The 18382-nt window shown below is 38.3% G+C and overlaps 1 protein-coding gene across 1 annotated transcript in view; it reads right to left on the reverse strand.

Moving 5' to 3' along the window:
* bmpr2b (bone morphogenetic protein receptor, type II b (serine/threonine kinase)) overlaps nt 1–18382 on the reverse strand; it is a 71075-nt gene that overhangs the window by 16152 nt on the left and 36541 nt on the right. The window contains exons 4-6 of the mRNA XM_079618667.1: nt 3909–4019; nt 3739–3830; nt 3358–3588 (exon numbers count right to left, since the gene is read on the reverse strand). Coding sequence (XP_079474793.1) covers nt 3358–3588; nt 3739–3830; nt 3909–4019 — 434 coding nt within the window. The remainder of the gene's footprint in view (nt 1–3357; nt 3589–3738; nt 3831–3908; nt 4020–18382) is intronic.

Consider the following 18382-nt stretch of genomic DNA (forward strand, 5'->3'; position numbering starts at 1 on the left):
CCGGACACTGGCCTCCCTGGCATTCCTTCTTTCTAACCATGTGTGACAGACAGAACATTGACTGATATACAGACACAGGCCTTGTTCCAAAACCTAGTGAGCTGCGTGAGCTGCTTTTCTGTCTACTGCTTAAAATTAATGTCTTCTAAGGCAGCATCCTAACTGACAGGGAACCCCATTACCCCATTACCCCATTACAAACTGACATTTCTCTCTATTGCAGGATTTTTCTTTCCACCGAGTCTCTTACAATGCATTCTGGGCTGCCTAGGAGTTTAGAATTTTGGACAACACACATTCTTTTGTAATATCCGTTTAGCTAAACTAACTAAAGCCAGTTTTTAATAATATCCTGCAGGAAGTTACATCATTTTTGGTAGGAAAACAAGAGCACACACATTATTGCACAAGTATTAGCAATGGGTTGGATTAATTCTGTGAATTATTAGTTGGTTTGTCTCACTCTAAAACTTTTATTAATAAATGGTTAAGAATTAACTTCAAGTTGACAGAACTTGACACCCTCATGTAACTCTCATTCACTCACTAAACAGTGGCTAACTTTAGCTTGTTATTTCCATCCAATTAATTTGCGACAATGTATCGAATTATGTTTTAATAAAAAATATTGAGTGTGAAACAACACAGATATTGTATTTTGCAGATTTTAAAAGGTACAGCATATCAGGATTAACCCAAAGAGTTCTTAGGGTGTGTTCACACTTGTAGTTCGGTTCGCTTGGTTCCTTTGGTCCGGACCAAAAAAACATTACAAAATGTGTGAGCAATCTGTCCTTTTTAGTGCCTCATCTTCTTGTTTATGGTTCGTTTACATGTCTTTGGTCCGTGTTGATTTCATATTTCATTCGAACGGCACCAGAGTTGGTTTGGAAGCGGACTGAGACCCATCTTTTCAGCGTTCACACTTATTTAAATGAACCGAACTAACGCCAAACATGCCAAGTGTGAGAACACAACCTTAGATTGAGCCTAAAGGGAACCTTCAACTCATGTCTAAATATGAAGTGAAGATTCACCTACAAGGGTTTTTCCTGTACTTCTGCTCAAGGCTATAGTATGAGTTCATTATATAATTCATACATTAGAAGTGAAACAGGACAAGAGCAAACACAGCACTGTCTCAAAGGTTGCTGTCGGTCTGCAGCCAGACACAATAAAGGTGTGTCTCATTCCTCACTGCCATTCAAAAGGCCCAAGCGGGTAGAAGAGGCGTACTCACAGACAAACTTGCGAGTTATAACATGTCAAACAGGAATGTACAGGAAAACACCTTGCACAGGATCTGGGGTTTTATTGTGCGAGTTCTGAAAAGCTGAGGGGGGGAATGACTAAGAATGAATTGAGCCTGTTGATAGTGCTGTTTATTGGCATGTGCTGTCTTGCATTGTTTTAGCACCTGATTAAAGGAATTATGCAAATCGGATAACAGCACAAACATGCCCAAAGAATTTGTGCTGAGTGAAATTTAAACCCCCATCTTGCAGGCTGGTTTTGAGTGCGAGGTTGTCAAGGATGCGTCAGCTACTGCAATCGGACGTACTTTACTGGGAATGTAAAGCATCACTTCACCAGTGCAATCCAGACACCTATATTGACTATTAAAGAAGCTGAAAGTGCACTTGAGTGATAATATATACACAGTTATAACAATGTTCTGCATCATCTTTTTGTCGTTTGATAAATAGTGATCACTGCTTCAGTGATCAATAAAAATGTACAGAAACATCTCTTCAAAGTAAAATTCAGTTTACTCTCTGCTTTTCGCAGGCGTTATTAATTGTGCCAGGCAAATTGCGTTTTGTGAAAAATAATCTATAATCTACAAAAAGCCTAATTTACAAAGGAGGCATGTTTTTGTTAAAAAAGAGACAATGACATTTAAATACAGTGGTATACCCGTAGAGAGGGAACGAGTCCTAAAACTCAAAAACAAGTTAGCATTTTTGCACTTTCGTTTCCATTGACCTGAAGTCAATGTTTTGTTTTTGTTTTGTTAAAAATAAGGTCTGTGGTGAAGACAAGATCAAGGAATTTTTATACTTTACTCTAAAGTAAACATAAAACATATCAGTAATACCCCACTTGTGTTTTTGTTTTAAGATTTTACGCGTCTTGAAATGGTGGTTGCTAACAAGTAGCTAAATGGGAATACAGATCTTGTCACATCACACCGAACAAGAAAATGAGTCTATGCACTAGTCCACTTTTACAGCCCTGTTTTGTTTATCCTCATACTCTCGCAAACTATTCTGACTCAAACTTTACAACTTTAAGATTTTTATTAAGATTGAAAGAGCGGAAACTTAAGCTGCGTTCATATTGTCAGCGACTTTAAAGTCTGCGGTCCCACTACTGGTTGCCTAGTAATGCTTATGAATGACATTCACTGATGACTGATGATACTCCATTTTATAGACACTGAATCAGTTTTATTGCCACTAAAAACAAACATTTTGAAGGGAAACGACTAAATGTAAATGGAATCAGTACATAAAATGAACTGGAAGCAGCAAGTGCTTTTTGCCTGTTTGTCTGCAGCACAAGCGCCGGTCTATCTGGGTTCACAGAGCACTTATTGTGTTCAAGTTGTATTGCAAATCACTTTAGCTTCTATTGATGTGGGATACGGGTAAGTTTAGGGACAGTTTTGGTGATATGGGTAGGGTTAAGGGATAACAGATAAACTGTTAACATCAACAGTTTAATTATAGATGTAATAACATAAATTAATTACAGCTGTAATTACATGCAGGTATTTATTAAATACAAGTACAATGTAAATATATGTATGTACTATGTACACAGTAAGTGCATTGTATGAAATTATTAATTAAAATGTTAGTATGTAGTTACTAAAGACAATTAATATAAAGTGGAAACAATAAAACAAAGAAATTTGTGCTGAAATACTGCACAACTGTTTAGATTAGGAGAGAAATCGCCTTTATCAGACGGTAATGGCAGATGGATACAGAAAAATTTAAAGAAAATAATAGGAGAAAGTCATGTAGAGATAGAGAAAGACAAACAAACAGGCACAGGGACGGCTAAAACACAAAGCCGACATCCAAGTCACCCTTCTCATGCTGCCTGCTGGAAATCCATCTGAATCATGGATAAAAATACCTAGCCAGATAGCGGCAGGACATTCGATTCCACTCCCGACTTTGACAGAAATAGTCAGGAGACACCAATGAAACAAGGAGATGAGGAACAAAGGACAGATGAAGGTAAAATGTGGAAAACTACACCAAGCAGGACAGCCAGGCACCAGAGCCGTGTCACAAACAACTTTAAGGATGAGAGAATGAGGGCTTGAACTAGAGCAATACTCACATGAGGGTAGTGCTCCATGACCAGCAGGTACTCCATCCGCCCATCTGCCGTGAGACGCTCATCGCCAACGATAAATCGAGCAATGTTATCATGCTCCAGAAGAGGGATTCGGTAGATGGAGCGCTCATTCACAAAGTTTTGCCGGTTGGCATAGGTAAAAACTTTAACAGCGACCGGGCGTTCATCAAGCGATCCTTTGTAGACAGAGCCATAGCGCCCTCGACCAATCAACTGCAAGAAAGAAATTATTCAGGTGTGAATTCTAGCAGATGTTACATGATAAACAAATACAGATGGTTCAGGCTCATTAGAATACAATTCAAAATCAAAATATGATCATTTCTGCACATATTTGATGTTAGCTTGAAGAGCTAAACTCACTTCGAGGAGTTTTAAACTGTCTAAATCCAGAGACGGTTCTGATGGTGCGGCCTCTATCATGTCCATATTGTGCAGCCCCTGTTTACACTCGCCTGAAACAAACACAGTAACATTATTACGTGACCTTCATTTGCAAACAGCCAATCATAACACAGAGTGCTGAATCTCACCCGTCATCATGCGGTAGCCGAAGAACAGCGCCACAATCAGGACCGCTACTATGGAGACAGACGCGAGGGCGATGAAGATGGCCTCATCTCGGTGTAAAGGCTGTTGATCTTCTGGAGGAAGAGAGAAGAGACCAGAAGAACCTTAGACCTTCAAATGTAATTTGCATTTAAGCTCATATTTAGTATAATTGTGTCTGAAACACCTGGATTTGAAATGGCAAGTTGAAAAATGAATCAACATACTGCAATTTAACCCAGAAAATAATTTTGTAAAAACGAACCAAAATGATATACTGCGCAGTAATGTCAATTGGGGCAAGACATTCCAGAGGTTTTATTAGCAGAAATGTTTCATACTCACATTTTTGCTAATGTGTTGAAGTTGATTATTTGAAGCAAAAATGTGTTCTTTGAACTGTAAATAATTTTACACTGACAAGGTTAATAAGCAACTTTATTGGACACTAGTATTCACATACAGTAACATGTGGATGGGGTTGGTAAGGTTTTTAAACGCTTTGAAAAAAGTATCTTCTGCTCACCAAGATTGCATTTAATTGATCAAAACTACAGTGAAAACTGTATTATTGTATATTATAATAATTATTATAATAAAAATAATTATTATAATCAAAAATAAAAAATTTCTATTTTTCTATATTTTAAAATGTAATTTATTCCTGTGATGTAAAGCTGAATTTTCAGCATCTTTACTACAGTTTTCAGTGTCACATGATCCTTCAGAATTCATTCTAATATGCTGATTTACTGCTCAAGAAACATTTATTTTTATTATCAAAGATATTTATGTGGAAACTGTGATACATACTTTTCAGGAATCTTTGATGAATAAAATTTCTTTAAATGGAATCACTTTTAATCTATTTAATGTGCCCTTGTTAAAAAAAAGTTATATTTTAATTTAATTATTAAAAAATAATACTGAACCCAAACATTTGCATGGCAGTGTATACTTTGGTCAAGTGACTATACTTTCTAGTGTGTACCGAATGTTTATCCCAGTCGTAAAACTCATAAATTTAACATGCATTTAATCCAAAACATTCCTTTAATACTTCTGGTCCAGGAATGTGCAGTTACTTCATGAAGATCTGCTCTTACAATGCGATTTGGTAAATCCTGAACACACACAAATCTGTCCACTAGTTTTGTTAAACAATAACAGTCCACCCACCAAGACGAACATTCTACCAACTTCTGTTGAAACCCAAAAAATAAAAAAATAAAATCAGGTAGAAATGTGAAGTCTGAAAATGTTCTGGTCTGTCATGAACGTGAGCCATACAGACTCCTGCCGCCCAAAATCCAATTAAACCCAGCACTAGATTTCTTTTAGCTTTTGATTCTTTTCACTTTCTCCATTTTCTCACTCGGCTTCAGACACAGACATGTCCTTGCATACGCGAGCGAGAGCTTCGAGGCAAGAAAGCCTCTCTCACACACAAAAGAGCTAAAGAGAGAGAAAGATGAGTGGGAATGATAAAACCACAGCTATGGACTTCAGTTTCAAGCCGAGAGAAAGAGAACAAACACTTAAAATGGCAGGACAGTCTCTTTAAAACAAACCCCACCACACAAATGCTGATGATTAAAGGGAACTTCAGATTGAATTGAGCTTAAAATGTTGTGCCTGCATATTTTAATACATATGAGGATTGATGCATGCAGAATACAGCAGGAAATGTGGAATTTAGCTGTTTATCTTCAACGCAATGAAAGCGGATGTATGGGAAAACAAAAAACAAATACAATATGCATGCAAATCCACACTTCTGCCCATATTTTTTTGTGCTGGACCCTCCCAGGTCCACTGCAGCAGAAAGAACAACATGGCTCAGAATGGTTTGGGTTTCTCAAGACAGATCAATAAATATGAGATTTAAACCACAGCAGTGCGTCAGTCTGGTGTTGGCTTCTGGAAAGTGATCTCTCACACCCACACACACACACACACTCGTATATAGCCACGCTCGTGTAACGCTCAGGAGCATAAAACGCAGGCATTTATAGGTATAGACATAAAAAACGCTCTCTCCTTCTCATGCATACGTAGACACTGTTTACATGTCTTGGAGCCGTCGGCATTTAGCTCGGAGGCAGAATGTCTGAGTGTCCCTCCCTCTTCCAGACTATACCAACAATCCTGTTGTACTTCCTGTATGTCTCCCTCCAGCCCTCCGTCTATTATGAGAGCTCTCCTTTCTTTCTCACGTCTCCATATTTTCATATACTACCGGCCAAAGTTTTAAGCTAAATAAGATTACTCGATGTTTTTGATAGAAGTTTTTTTTTTTTTTAATGCTCACCAGGGCTGCATGTATTTGATCACAAATAAAATTCTTCTTTTGTCATGTTATGTGCAACAAAAGAAGACCTTCATGGAGACACGTGGTGTGATCCATTAAAAGACTTTGTTTCTCTCTGTAGCTTCGTGTTTGTCCTCACTTCACACATGGATCTGATCTTCTGTCCTTCACATTCTTAGAGACGATCATCAGGACAGATGCAGTTTCCCTGGGTAACCAGAACTCTTCTGTGACTTCACCGACTCCCACTCATGATGCCTGGCAACAGAATGCAGTCACAACCTTCCTGCAATAAAGTCTGTGACTTGCCTAAATTTTTGCCTTTCCTCACTTTCTCTTTTCTATTTGTGTGAGCGCTGTACGAGATTAAAGAGACAGCACTTAGATATGCTTTTAAAGTTACAGGTTAAAAGCACACACAGAGGAAAAACACTAAACCATATGAAATTTAAATTGTGTGGTTTTTAGTCCACGCTGTAAAAAAAAAAAACGTTGTCAAATCAACTTAGATCATTTATGTGGTTCAGATAACACTATATGTTGTGTTTCTGATGATTAAACCAATCTCCTCATTGTATCAACTCAATCATTCAATTAACTTAAAATTTTAAGGAAACCGGATTACTTACTTTAAAACAAAAGTTAAGCCAATGTTAAATTTGAAACCATCTATGTTAATATATTCCTTAAAAATACTGATGACTCATCCTGACCTGCACTATACAGATTTCTGTCCAATCAAATGCACTCTAGAGTGAGAATGTCCCTCCGGGGCTGTGATGTAACTTGAGACTTTTTTTTAAACAACCTGACAAGCTCTATTGTGAAAAAAATTAACACAATTGTCATGGAGATTTGAAAGAGATTCATCATTTTCTCATGTCATTCCAATCAAAACCTTTATGACTTTCTTTCTTCTGCCTCGCACACACACTCTCTCTCTCTCTGTCTTCAGAAGACTTGGATTAAACCACTCACTTCATATAGATTACTTTTCCTATATTTTTATGAAAGTTTTAAAGCATCAAAGTTTTGGTTACCTGAACTTTCAATTTATGCACACAAATTAGAGATTATGAGAGGATATTAAAAGTGTCTTCATTTGCATTTTGACGATGAACGAAAGTCATACAGGTTTGGTGAGGGTGAGTAAATTATGACAGAATTTTCTATACATTTAATGGTTTTCTTCTACAGAAGTACACCCTGACCAGTTTGTGCAAAGAGCAAAACAAAATTCTTACATTAAAATCTAAAAGAGAGAGGGAAAAATACTTTAAATCAAGACTCATGAGAGACACCTGGAAAACCGATTGTATGAAAGCACTGGAATGATGAATAATTTCCCCCCGAAGGGATTGTGATTATGGGTACACACACACACACGGTATTTTCCAACAGACTGGCAGTCACATCTTAGATATGCATCCAATTCATCATACAAAGCCCGTGTGGGAGAATTTCAAAGACTACCGACTCAGAGACACCAGGGAGACTCTAATAGGAATCATTCATGAGCAAGCAAGCCATCATGCTGCCATTACATCAACATGACTCAACATCACTACCTGAATCCCCACACCAGCCAGGACAACGAAAGCCACTCAAAGGGAATTCTCTGGCCTACATTCAGATTTCAGTGTAGGATTGAGGGGAAGGGAGTGAGGGAGCCTGATAAACTACATTCATACATTCTTGTTCCAGTCCAGACAAACATAACTTGGCTGAAATCTGCCTTTAACCACTATTACCTTCAGATCCAAGACATGTCTACAGATGGCAACTTCCATGAAGGTGGGGCTTTCTGACACCTTGCAACCATTCAGAACAAGAGAACCTAGCAAGCGCATAGCAACAAACAGGCTGATCTATGATTTGGGAGGTCTTGTTGCATTGCACTCATATTGTTATTAGGGCTGCACGATTAATCAAAATAAAACCAAAAAGGAGCAAAGGTTACAATTTAATCAAATAAAATTTATAATTTATACCACCACGGGTTGTTGAATGCTTGATTCTGATTGGCTGACAAACGGTCTAATAATTATTTTCCAGTAAATTATTTAAAACAAATTAGACATTTTTGAAGCTATGAAGCTTTGTCAACAACATTACAATTACATATCATTTCACCAAAATATTTCAGTTATTTCAAAGTCCTTACACCTTACAACAGAAAATGAACCAAACCCCACCAAGAGCATCAAGCAAACAAATATGACAAAACCATAAGATAAAAATTACATGCAAGGCAAACAAGATTTGTTTGCCTTGCAAACAATTTTATTCTTTGCTGGCCACGATAATAGTTTAGCGGAATCTCTATATTGTGACAGCTCTAATTGCACTATATCTTAATTGACTTTATCAGACGGTTATACCTGCACTATTATTTGAATGCAGTTTCATCAAGCTAACTCATTCTCGGTTCTCAAAATACTCTTGCCATTCACTGTGTAAAGGTTAAGGTTAAAAGAGGCAAAGCTAATGAATAAATTAATTAAGGGAAAAGAGCAGATGCTTGTTCGCTCACAGCTCCGCTGGCAGACAGCTCATCAGCACAATAAAATGATGGACTCAATCTGGCGAGCACGAGCACAACTACAGCGTTTTTGGCACATACTGTTGTGGAATGTAATTCTTACAGGCACACACGCACACAGACTCACTTCTGGATATCAGCTCAATGGCACAGCTCAGAGCATAGCTTCTAGACAGAAGAGACAGACTTTTTCATTCTGCCCCGTTATTATCTGTAACTGCATTAAAAGCACAACAGTGACCAGTCTTGAGGGTAATGCATTACAAGTAACGCGAGTTAAGTAATCAGATTACTTTTTTTTCAAGTAATTAGTAAAGTAACGCATTACTTTTAAATTTACGACAAAATATCGGAGTTACTTTTTCAAATAAGTAACGCAAGTTGCTTCGTTTTTCCTCAGGAGAAATCAGGAGCAAGTGCAAGTAAACAAATATATATGTATTTAGTCTCATTTTATTAACCAATGTCTTTGCTGCTGACCTTTGATGATCCAATTCAACCAATAAGCAAAAATTACTTTAGAAAAACATCAACATTTTTTTTTTTTTTTACAGAAGAAAGAGTGTTACACTTTTTTCAATCCAGAATGGCAGAACAGCTGAAAGGTTTTTCAGCAAATTTCCTTCACCTTGAGGCTTATTCGTTTCACTTTTAGTGTGAAAGAGCCTTTACATTAGCCGAAAATATATAACTTTTTTTGTTGTTAAAAAACCAACAAGCAAGCCCAGCCCAGGTGAGAAAAAGTAACGGGAAAGGTAACAACGCATTGCTTTCCATAAAAAGTAACGCAATTAGTTACTTTTTAGGAAGTAACCCAATATTGTAATGCATTACTTTTAAAAGTAACTTTCCCCAACACTGACAGTGACTGCCTATTTTTCAGCAGTCCAGAATAATTTACTCCATAGGGATTGCAGCTCAATAAAGTGTTCCCAGCTATCTGTGCCCAAAGACTTCCACTCAACTGGAACGCCATTCACAAAGCTGTACACATCTCTTGACTCTTAAATCATTATTTATTAAACATCATGGCTAATTTATATGTGCTTTCACATATCAATGAGGGCACAGTACCGCATCTACACAGTGCCGTGCCGCTCGCATGTTAGTTCAGTTTAACACATTATACCAAATCCATTCCACATTTTCCTCAAAATCGATGCAGAAAATATGGGGGGGGGGGAGGATTTCGTATGGGCCTGGTGATTTGGCATAGCAATAAAGCACGAAAATTGAGAGAGGGAGAGAAAGACAGGGAGAGAGAAATGACAAAAGAGACAGACAAAATATCAGCAGGAGCTCTTGCACAGCAAAAAACGGGACAGATTTCATAGAGCAATATGAAGACAGCAGATGACAAATACATTGCAGAGACTCCGCATGTCTGTTTTGCAGAGATTGAAAGAGTACAAGCATTGACCACAATATACAAGAAGATCTACAACGGATTGCAATGAAATATCTGTGAGAAAATACACAAATAAACAAACAAACACTACAATCAAACAGGAAAGTGCTCCACCTGTATTCAGTACAAGAGCATCCTATAAATGTGCTTGTTTTCTTTTAGCCATCAACAGTCAATTCTCTTAAAGCTGATAAAATCACAGGAAGCAGAAATCAACTGTGGTTCGAATGGACAGGGAAATTAATGTTTCACATCATGTCAAATGTCATTACATGACACAACAGTTTAAAGTTTGTGTGAACAGGAAGTTGCAACTTCAGTGCTGTGGCTTATTCCCAAGTGAAACAGAATATTGAATAGAGGACTTTAACGCTCCTCCTCTCCATCCCTCGCTCATAATAGACTGACTGTAATCATAAAAGATTACCACAACAAAAAAAATTTCTGTGTATTATCTTGCACGGGTTAATTGTTCACCACAAGATGAAGTAAATGGTGTCAATTTTGATTTCATGACGACTTTAGCCCACTTGTTATAAAAAATATGAAATATTTTATGAGGTAGAAATCGTGAGTACAAAATAATTTTAAAATCATTTCCCTTAATCGTTATTCAGTAAATCATGAACTGGAGTCATGGGGCCTTTTAATATTTTTGTGGACAATAAGAGGGATTTGGAGTCAAAAAGGTTGAGAACCACTGGTGTAATACTTCACAAAGTAAATAATTCTTCACAATAAATCTATTTAGCCTATTTTACATTTACATCAGAACAAAAGTTTAAATATCTAAATGAACGGTTTAGTGTCTAAATATTAATACTTATTTTTTACTTTAACAAGACTGAGAAGACTAAAGCAACCTTGACCGGTCAAAACTGTGGGCTGGGAATATTATGGCACTACTACATTTGAACTGGCAAATAACCAGCGGGAGTGTGTGCCGATCATAATGAATGGGATGAAGGATTCGAAATATAACAGGCATATCTAGTTCCACTGTGACATGGAGTTTTTCCTGTTTGACTTTTGGCTTCTTGTCTTTGTAACAATAGCCGTTTATGGGCTCTTTGATGCTCTTTCCGCATTTCAGGAAGACGCTTTCCGGCAGTTTGGCAGCGACTGAGTCAAAAAGGCATTTCCTCTGTGGATAACCTACTCCTTTCTCCCACTTTCACTTCCTGTCCTGCTTTTTCCTTCTCTGTGTCTTTCTTTCTCATTCCATTTGGATGGCTTTAATCCTCTCACGGCTGATTCAGTGTTCCTCTTTATTCAATTTTTATTCATGGCGACTGCTGTATAATTCCTGGCCGTCTGAGCCCACTGCAATTCACACCGCTCTGACAAATAATCTCATGGAGGGCGACTGGATTTTCAATAAAGAAGAGAAATGGTGACAGAAACAGACTCGTTTGCATAAGTGAGTTACAGCGCAGGCCGTAGATTCCGCATAGGTGGAGGCGGAGACATTTCACACTGATCCGAGACCGGCCCTTTTGTTGGTCATTATCATTTTCAGCACAAAACAGCAAAAACAACCCTGTGTGTGTGTGTGTGTGTGTGTGTGTGTGTGTGTGTGTGTGTGTGTGTGTGTGTGTGTGTGTGTGTGTGTGTGTGTGTGTTTGAGTAAGTGAGTGAGTGTGAGAGTGTGTGAGAGAGAGAGAGAGAGAGAGAGAGAGAGAGAGAGAGAGAGAGAGAGAGAGAGAGAGAGAGAGAGAGAGAGACAGAGAAAGAGAGAGCGAGAGGAACCCTATTCATTTGGCAATGCTGCAGGACTGCCACACCTGAACTGAACAAAGACACATTAAAAACAGAGGATGAATGGAGCAGAGTTCACACACCTTTTGACCACTACATTTACCTGACCTGCATGAAAATAAAATAAGATTGCAAGACAAGTATAATAAAATTAAGACGTAAAAAAAGAGGAAAGTTTGCAGAATTTCAAACAGCTTTGTATGGTTACAATGGTAATATATGTAAATATATATGTAAATACTGTTTTCTCTAGTCAAGCAAACTGATTTCAAAACAGTTTTTACATTTAACTGCACAGACACACAAGTTTGCCGAAAGGAAGGAATGGAAAGAACGAAAGGAATAGAGGGAAGGAACGAAAAAACGGAAGGAAGGAAGGAAGAAAGGCAGGAAGGAATGAAAGGAAGGGAAGGAAAGGAAAGAAAGGAATAGAATTACAGAACAAAAGGAACAAGGAAGGAACGAATGAACGAAAGGAACAGAAGCAAGGAACGAATGAATGAAAAGAACGAACGAACGAACAAAAGGAACAGAACGAAGGAAGACTTATAAAAAAGAAAGAAAGAAAGAAAGAAAGAAAGAAAGAAAGAAAGAAAGAAAGAAAGAAAGAAAGAAAGAAAGAAAGAAAGAAAGAAAGAAAGAAAGAAAGAAAGAAAGAAAGAAAGTGAAATATTTGGGCATAACTAGAAAATGTTGTATTCACTATAGAAATTTCCATTACTTTTCCAGGCCTGAAAGTCACAGTTCAGTAAAATATTTTGATGATATTGTCAGGTTTTCCATGAGTGTAAAAATCTTAATGGAAGTGTAAGTGATGGAAATGTTCATTTTGACACCTTTGACAAAAGATACTAGATGTGAAGAAAATATAAGAATTCAAACCCCTAACTCCGTCTTTAGTATCTAGAAGGTCAGGAAGATTGGTTCTTTAAAAGAATAATAAGATAAAAAATTATTCAAAAGAACAATTAGTTTGCAAAATCATTAACTAATTCAAACTCCTAAAGGCCCCACGAGCCCTATTGTTCCGGAAATACGTCAGCACAGGATAAAAAAACTTCACTTGTGAGGACATTTCATTAAATTAAAAGTGTTCCTGCTCTCGTTCAGTAGACAGGTCTGTTGAGCGTCTAGACGGGCTCAGGTTTCTCAGGGCAGATTGCACGTCTGTGCCCGTGAACCCTGTGACCTCTGTTGACCTCTGTGACCCCTGCACATCTGGGGTCCCCGGCGGAGAGAGTGCTGACACGGCCATGAATCAGACACAGTCGTTCAGTCTCAGCACCAGCGCCACGGCAACGGCCCCATCAATAACACCACCAGCCACGATCCTCCAGCTGAATCAGTGTGACATATAGAGAAGAACCCCTTCTGTTCAGCCGCTGTGACACCTCTCCTCTTTACATGTGCTTTTCACAATCCCTAAGGCCAGAAGCGTGATCAAAATCACCTCTAGCACACTGAAATGCATCAGAATGCAAATTAAAATCATGAAACAAGCATGTGCTGCATTCTCAGTGTACGTGGTGGTTATTTGTACACATTGGAACGGTTTACCCCCCCAATATGACTTGCCTTAAAAGGGACTTCAATGATAACTCTGGTTTAATACCACAGATATTTGAAGGCTATATGACTACTAAGGTTCGTTATCACAGTAACGCAAGAATGCATGTCAAGTATGTACAACAGGACTGCACACTCGGCCAAGCATTTACGTCTACATTTAAGCACTCGCTTATGTTTCTTTCCTTAACAAGCATCTTAGCGATCGAAGCAATTTATCCCCTTAATTTTCCATCACGCAGAGGAGTTCAATACTAATTTCCTTCATTTGTTAGTCCCAGGGGTAGATATTCAATACATGATTTTCTACACACAAAAAAAGCAACTGCTCAAAGCTTTATGATGATATAGAGGTGAAGGCTGGTAGATCTTCTGCCCTGTCACTATAGGCACTTGGCAATCTCATCTCACCTCCGCACAGTCTGTGCGCCGCCCACACAAACATACTCAAACAAACAACTGCCTACTCATATGCACCTCGAACAAACACACACAAGCTCTGATAACCCAAATAATGCAGAAAAGCTCTGAAATCTAATTGGATGAGCAATAGGAGGATATTTATAATCACACTTAAAGGGATAGAACACCCAAAAATTAACATTCTGTCATCCTTTACTCACCCTCATGTCGTTCCAAACCTGTGTGACTTTAATATCTTCTTTTATGTTCCACATAAGAATGTAGGTCATACAGGTTTGAAAAAAACTTTAAGGGCGATTTAGACTAGCCTTGCTGAGGCAGACTTTGGACTATTTTGCAGCCTACTCTGAAAGAGACAGGAAGAGCCTGAACGAACGTTGCATATTAGCCAATCAGACGGGAGCTTGTGATTTTGGCATTTCCTTGGCAAGTCAGTGATCAAACTTTGTGTTTACTGTTTGTTACAGTATATTAGTATTATTTATATTAGTGTTAATTTCATTAACGAAATCTATGACGAAAAACGCCTTAAAACTTGACCAAACAAAAACAGAGCAAGGTTGACTAAATATGAAAAAAACTAAAAAATTAAAAACAGCTGACAAAATCAGCACTAATTTATATACTATTATTTACGAATATTTCGAATGACCATTTATTTATTTATTTATTTATATTTAGCTTTAATGTTTTTTATCTTAGTTTTAGAAGTACTTCAACTTCAACGTATTTATTTTCAGTTAGTTGCCAAGGCAACATTTCTAAATTATAAGTGTATCTAATATTAATTTAATTTAAAGGTAGGGTAGGTAGGATTTATATAAAAACTTTTTACCAAATTTGATTAAACTTTCTATATATATCAATGCATAATTAAAATGTAAGTACTCTGATAAAAAGAGTATAAAAATCGAGTGACTCTAGACCGTTTAATCTTCATTAAACACAGCTCATTATTTCCATTCGGGACGAATCACAGGATTGGCTTGTGCGACTGTCACTCTCCGTCGCCATGACTACCGCCGTTATTACTGGCTCTGCCCACGTGCGCGCAGTCGCGCACCCGTTTTTAGGTGGGAGTGAATGGAATTAATGAGCTGTGTTTATTGAAGATTAAATACACTAGAGCCACTCGATTTTTATACTCTTTTTATCAGAGTACTTACATTTTAATTATGCATTGGTATATAAAGACAGTTTAAACAAATTTGAATAAAAGTTTTTTTTAGACAATTCTGACCTACCCTACCTTTAATTTCAAATAATGAAAACATTTTAATAGTTTAAGTTAACAATAACAACACTGGTTCACACTGGTCCATTAGAACAGAGTTTTTAAATTGCATTATAAAGTTTTCATTATTTGTCTTTTGATTGTGCCTAGTTAGGACAAAGTGTAACAGGCTGACATTTTATTGACATCTTAGCGCATCCCCAACCCATCGCGAAATCCCATTCTGCATAACGTAAATAAATCATGTCCTGATATCCTTCATGTTATCGTGCAGCATTTTTGCATTTAGTGGACAAACTAATTACGTAGTTACTGGATACCCATTCTCGTGGTGTAGTGCTTTAAAATAATATACACCGGAGGGCAGCTGCTTTTTATCAATGAGAACAATGAGAGAGGAAGAGGACCATCATAAACTAGAGCAGCCTAGAAAGCTTGTGTGAAAGGATGGGATTTTAGCAGCCATTATACATGTCACCATGAAGAAGAGTGGAGAGGAGGATAGAGCACCATCCCAGAGAGAGGAGAGAAAAAACTCACTAAGTAATGGCCGGGGGGGAAGGGTGAGGATGTGTGAAAAGAGAGGGAGAGGAGAGGTAGAGGAGGTGTGTGTGTGTGTGTGTGTGTGTCAGGGAGATCATTCCCCCTCCGCAATTAAAACAGCTGCCAAGGTTAATCTATGCCTGATCGATCAGAGGCTTCTCACACTGCGTTCACAGTCTTCAGCTGGGAGATCACACCGTCCATCTAAATGAAGCTTGTCGTGAACTTGTGCGTGACTCTGAAAGGAGAAGAGCGTTTCACATTTTCTAAGCAGGTGTACGGCTTAAAAAATCAGTGCAGTACAATGTCAGAGACTAGCAGATGTGCGCTCCTTCTTCTTCTGTGGATAACAACAGCCCTGTTTCACGACAAGCCAAAAGCATAAATAAACGGCATGGAAGTGTGGAAACCTTTTTCTGCACCAAATCTATTCACGCCAAGCCTGGTGCAAATGTAGGAAAAAACATTGAAAAAATGTTTGATTATATGAAAGAAAGCAAAAAATTCACGTGAAAATATATATGAAGAAAAAAAATACACATTTAAACATTTACGAATACTAAAAACATTTAATTCTTAAGGCCCTTTAGATATGCATGTGGAGAAATGCATTGCATTTTTCCCCCAAGTGAATGTGATTCCGTTTTATGCTGATAATGATGATAATAATAACCTCCACATTTATTTATATAGCACCCTCTGTGCATAGAATCCAGATTAAAGTGCTTCATATGTCAGGGTATAAATCATTTAAAAAATAGAAAAAAAATTGGAAATTTTTTTTAAAAAAAATTGGAAAAAAATTGAAAAACTCAGCACAACAGACCGAAGCTTGGGAAGCTAAGGTTTTAAAATAGCAACATGCAAAATGTCATAACCACAACAAGCAAAAATCGACCAAACGTTCAGAAAAAAGGGTGGAGGATCTCAGTAGAAGCATTCAAACCAACAGGAATGCATTTCTTCTTTTTAAAATCTTCTAGTGTGAAAGTCTGTGCTGTCAGTCACATACTGCGTGTCATAAATAAGGCTAAAACAGTTCAGCACCGTGGCCCACAGAGAATGTTAAGAGTGTATTGTGTTGATGTCAAAACAGCTGGACTCAGTCAGCAGGTGTGTGCGCACATCCTCACAAACACACGCTAACAATGTGCCTCTGTGAAGCAGCAGAACAGCATGTTTGGTGATGCTGAGTTTACACACTGTCTAAAGTGTCTATACTTCTCCTCCTGCTATTGTTAGCAAAATAAAAGAAACCTTGCCACCCTAATCTTTCTAAACTGTTGCTCGCACTGAAGAATTCAGAGGTTTGGAAAGCTTGTGGCGTTCAAATGAGATTCTGGAACGCAACACTTGCGTGCACAATTATCATCAGTCCCGGGAATATGTTCACGCGGAGGACGTCTACACGTCTGCTACTCAACAGGATTAAAAGTGAAATAATTCCTCCTGTCACAGCCTTTGGTTCTGCTGTGACATCCTCCTTCTGTTGAAATCCTTCCTTAAGAGCGTGTTTTTGTTGTGCCGCCCATTTTCCGAGAGCAAAAAAGCTGCCATAAATTAGTACCAAAAAAAAAACACACAAAAAAAACAAATGAGTCACCACAGCAGCTCTCTGAGTAAATGGAAACGTGGAAAATGGGGTGAGGGAACATTTCCAAATCTGCACTTCACTTACGTGTATCTATATCAAAATTAGTTCACGGAATAACACATCCGGTGCTGGGAATTTGGTGTTGGAGGGGTGAAAATATTGGTAAATGGATTGTGTAACAAGTGACGATGACAGCTGTCTTGCACTCAATGAGGAAGACATAAGCAACGTGTGTGTGAAGACGTCGTCCATCAATGCAAGTGTCGGTGCATTTTGCACAAGGCTGCAGATTCTATTAGCATGTGCTGAGGACTGCCGATACGGTCAGTCTGATGTCTCCCGCTATGCGTGCAGGCATGTCCGCGGACAGCTGCGGTGGGAGGGGTTTGGATGCAGTGCACCCTGCTGCTATACAGTGTAACTGGGGGGAAAAAAGATGGGTTTGACTGGCCCTGTGGTGGCGGTAAGGGGACAAACGGTCTGGTGGTGTCTGAGGATACAAAAGACACATGTGCGCGGGCATTCTGCCCGGTAACACTCGAAAGCAGAAACACGATTGGATGACATTGAGTCTCAAATGTATTCTCAAACTCTGTGGCCTCTTCACACAGAAATTGCACCAAACGCGGGGCCCCCTCCACAGCACTAATGCATTCAACCTCTCATTTTGTTTTTAGAGACAGATTAATTAAAATGTTGTTGTGCAAAGTTGATTTCCAGGGTCAAGTTTTTCAAGCTTAAACATGCATTCATTGCATTCATTGAGCCTGAAACCTTTTATTTTTCCATTTCTTTAAATCAAAACTTGCTTCTCAAGGCTCTTCGCTTGAGAAGTTGTGCTACGGGAGAAAGAGGAAAAAGAGACTAACAGGGGAAAAGTGCACTGAAAAGAGGTGCGAGAAGCGAAGCAGCATGCAAATAACTCACTATACAAAGTCTGACAGCCATTGATTTTTCCCCTTGTATTTCACTCTATTTTTCACTGCATTGTTTGATTGCGTTTGTGGTGTGACTCATTTCTATCCTTTAAGCAGGGCCATCCGGCATTTCTTTAGATACACTCTCAAAAGCAACACAAA

The sequence above is a fragment of the Phoxinus phoxinus genome, assembly GCF_949152265.1.
Source record: "Phoxinus phoxinus genome assembly, chromosome: 7".
Lineage (NCBI taxonomy): Eukaryota > Metazoa > Chordata > Actinopteri > Cypriniformes > Leuciscidae > Phoxinus > Phoxinus phoxinus.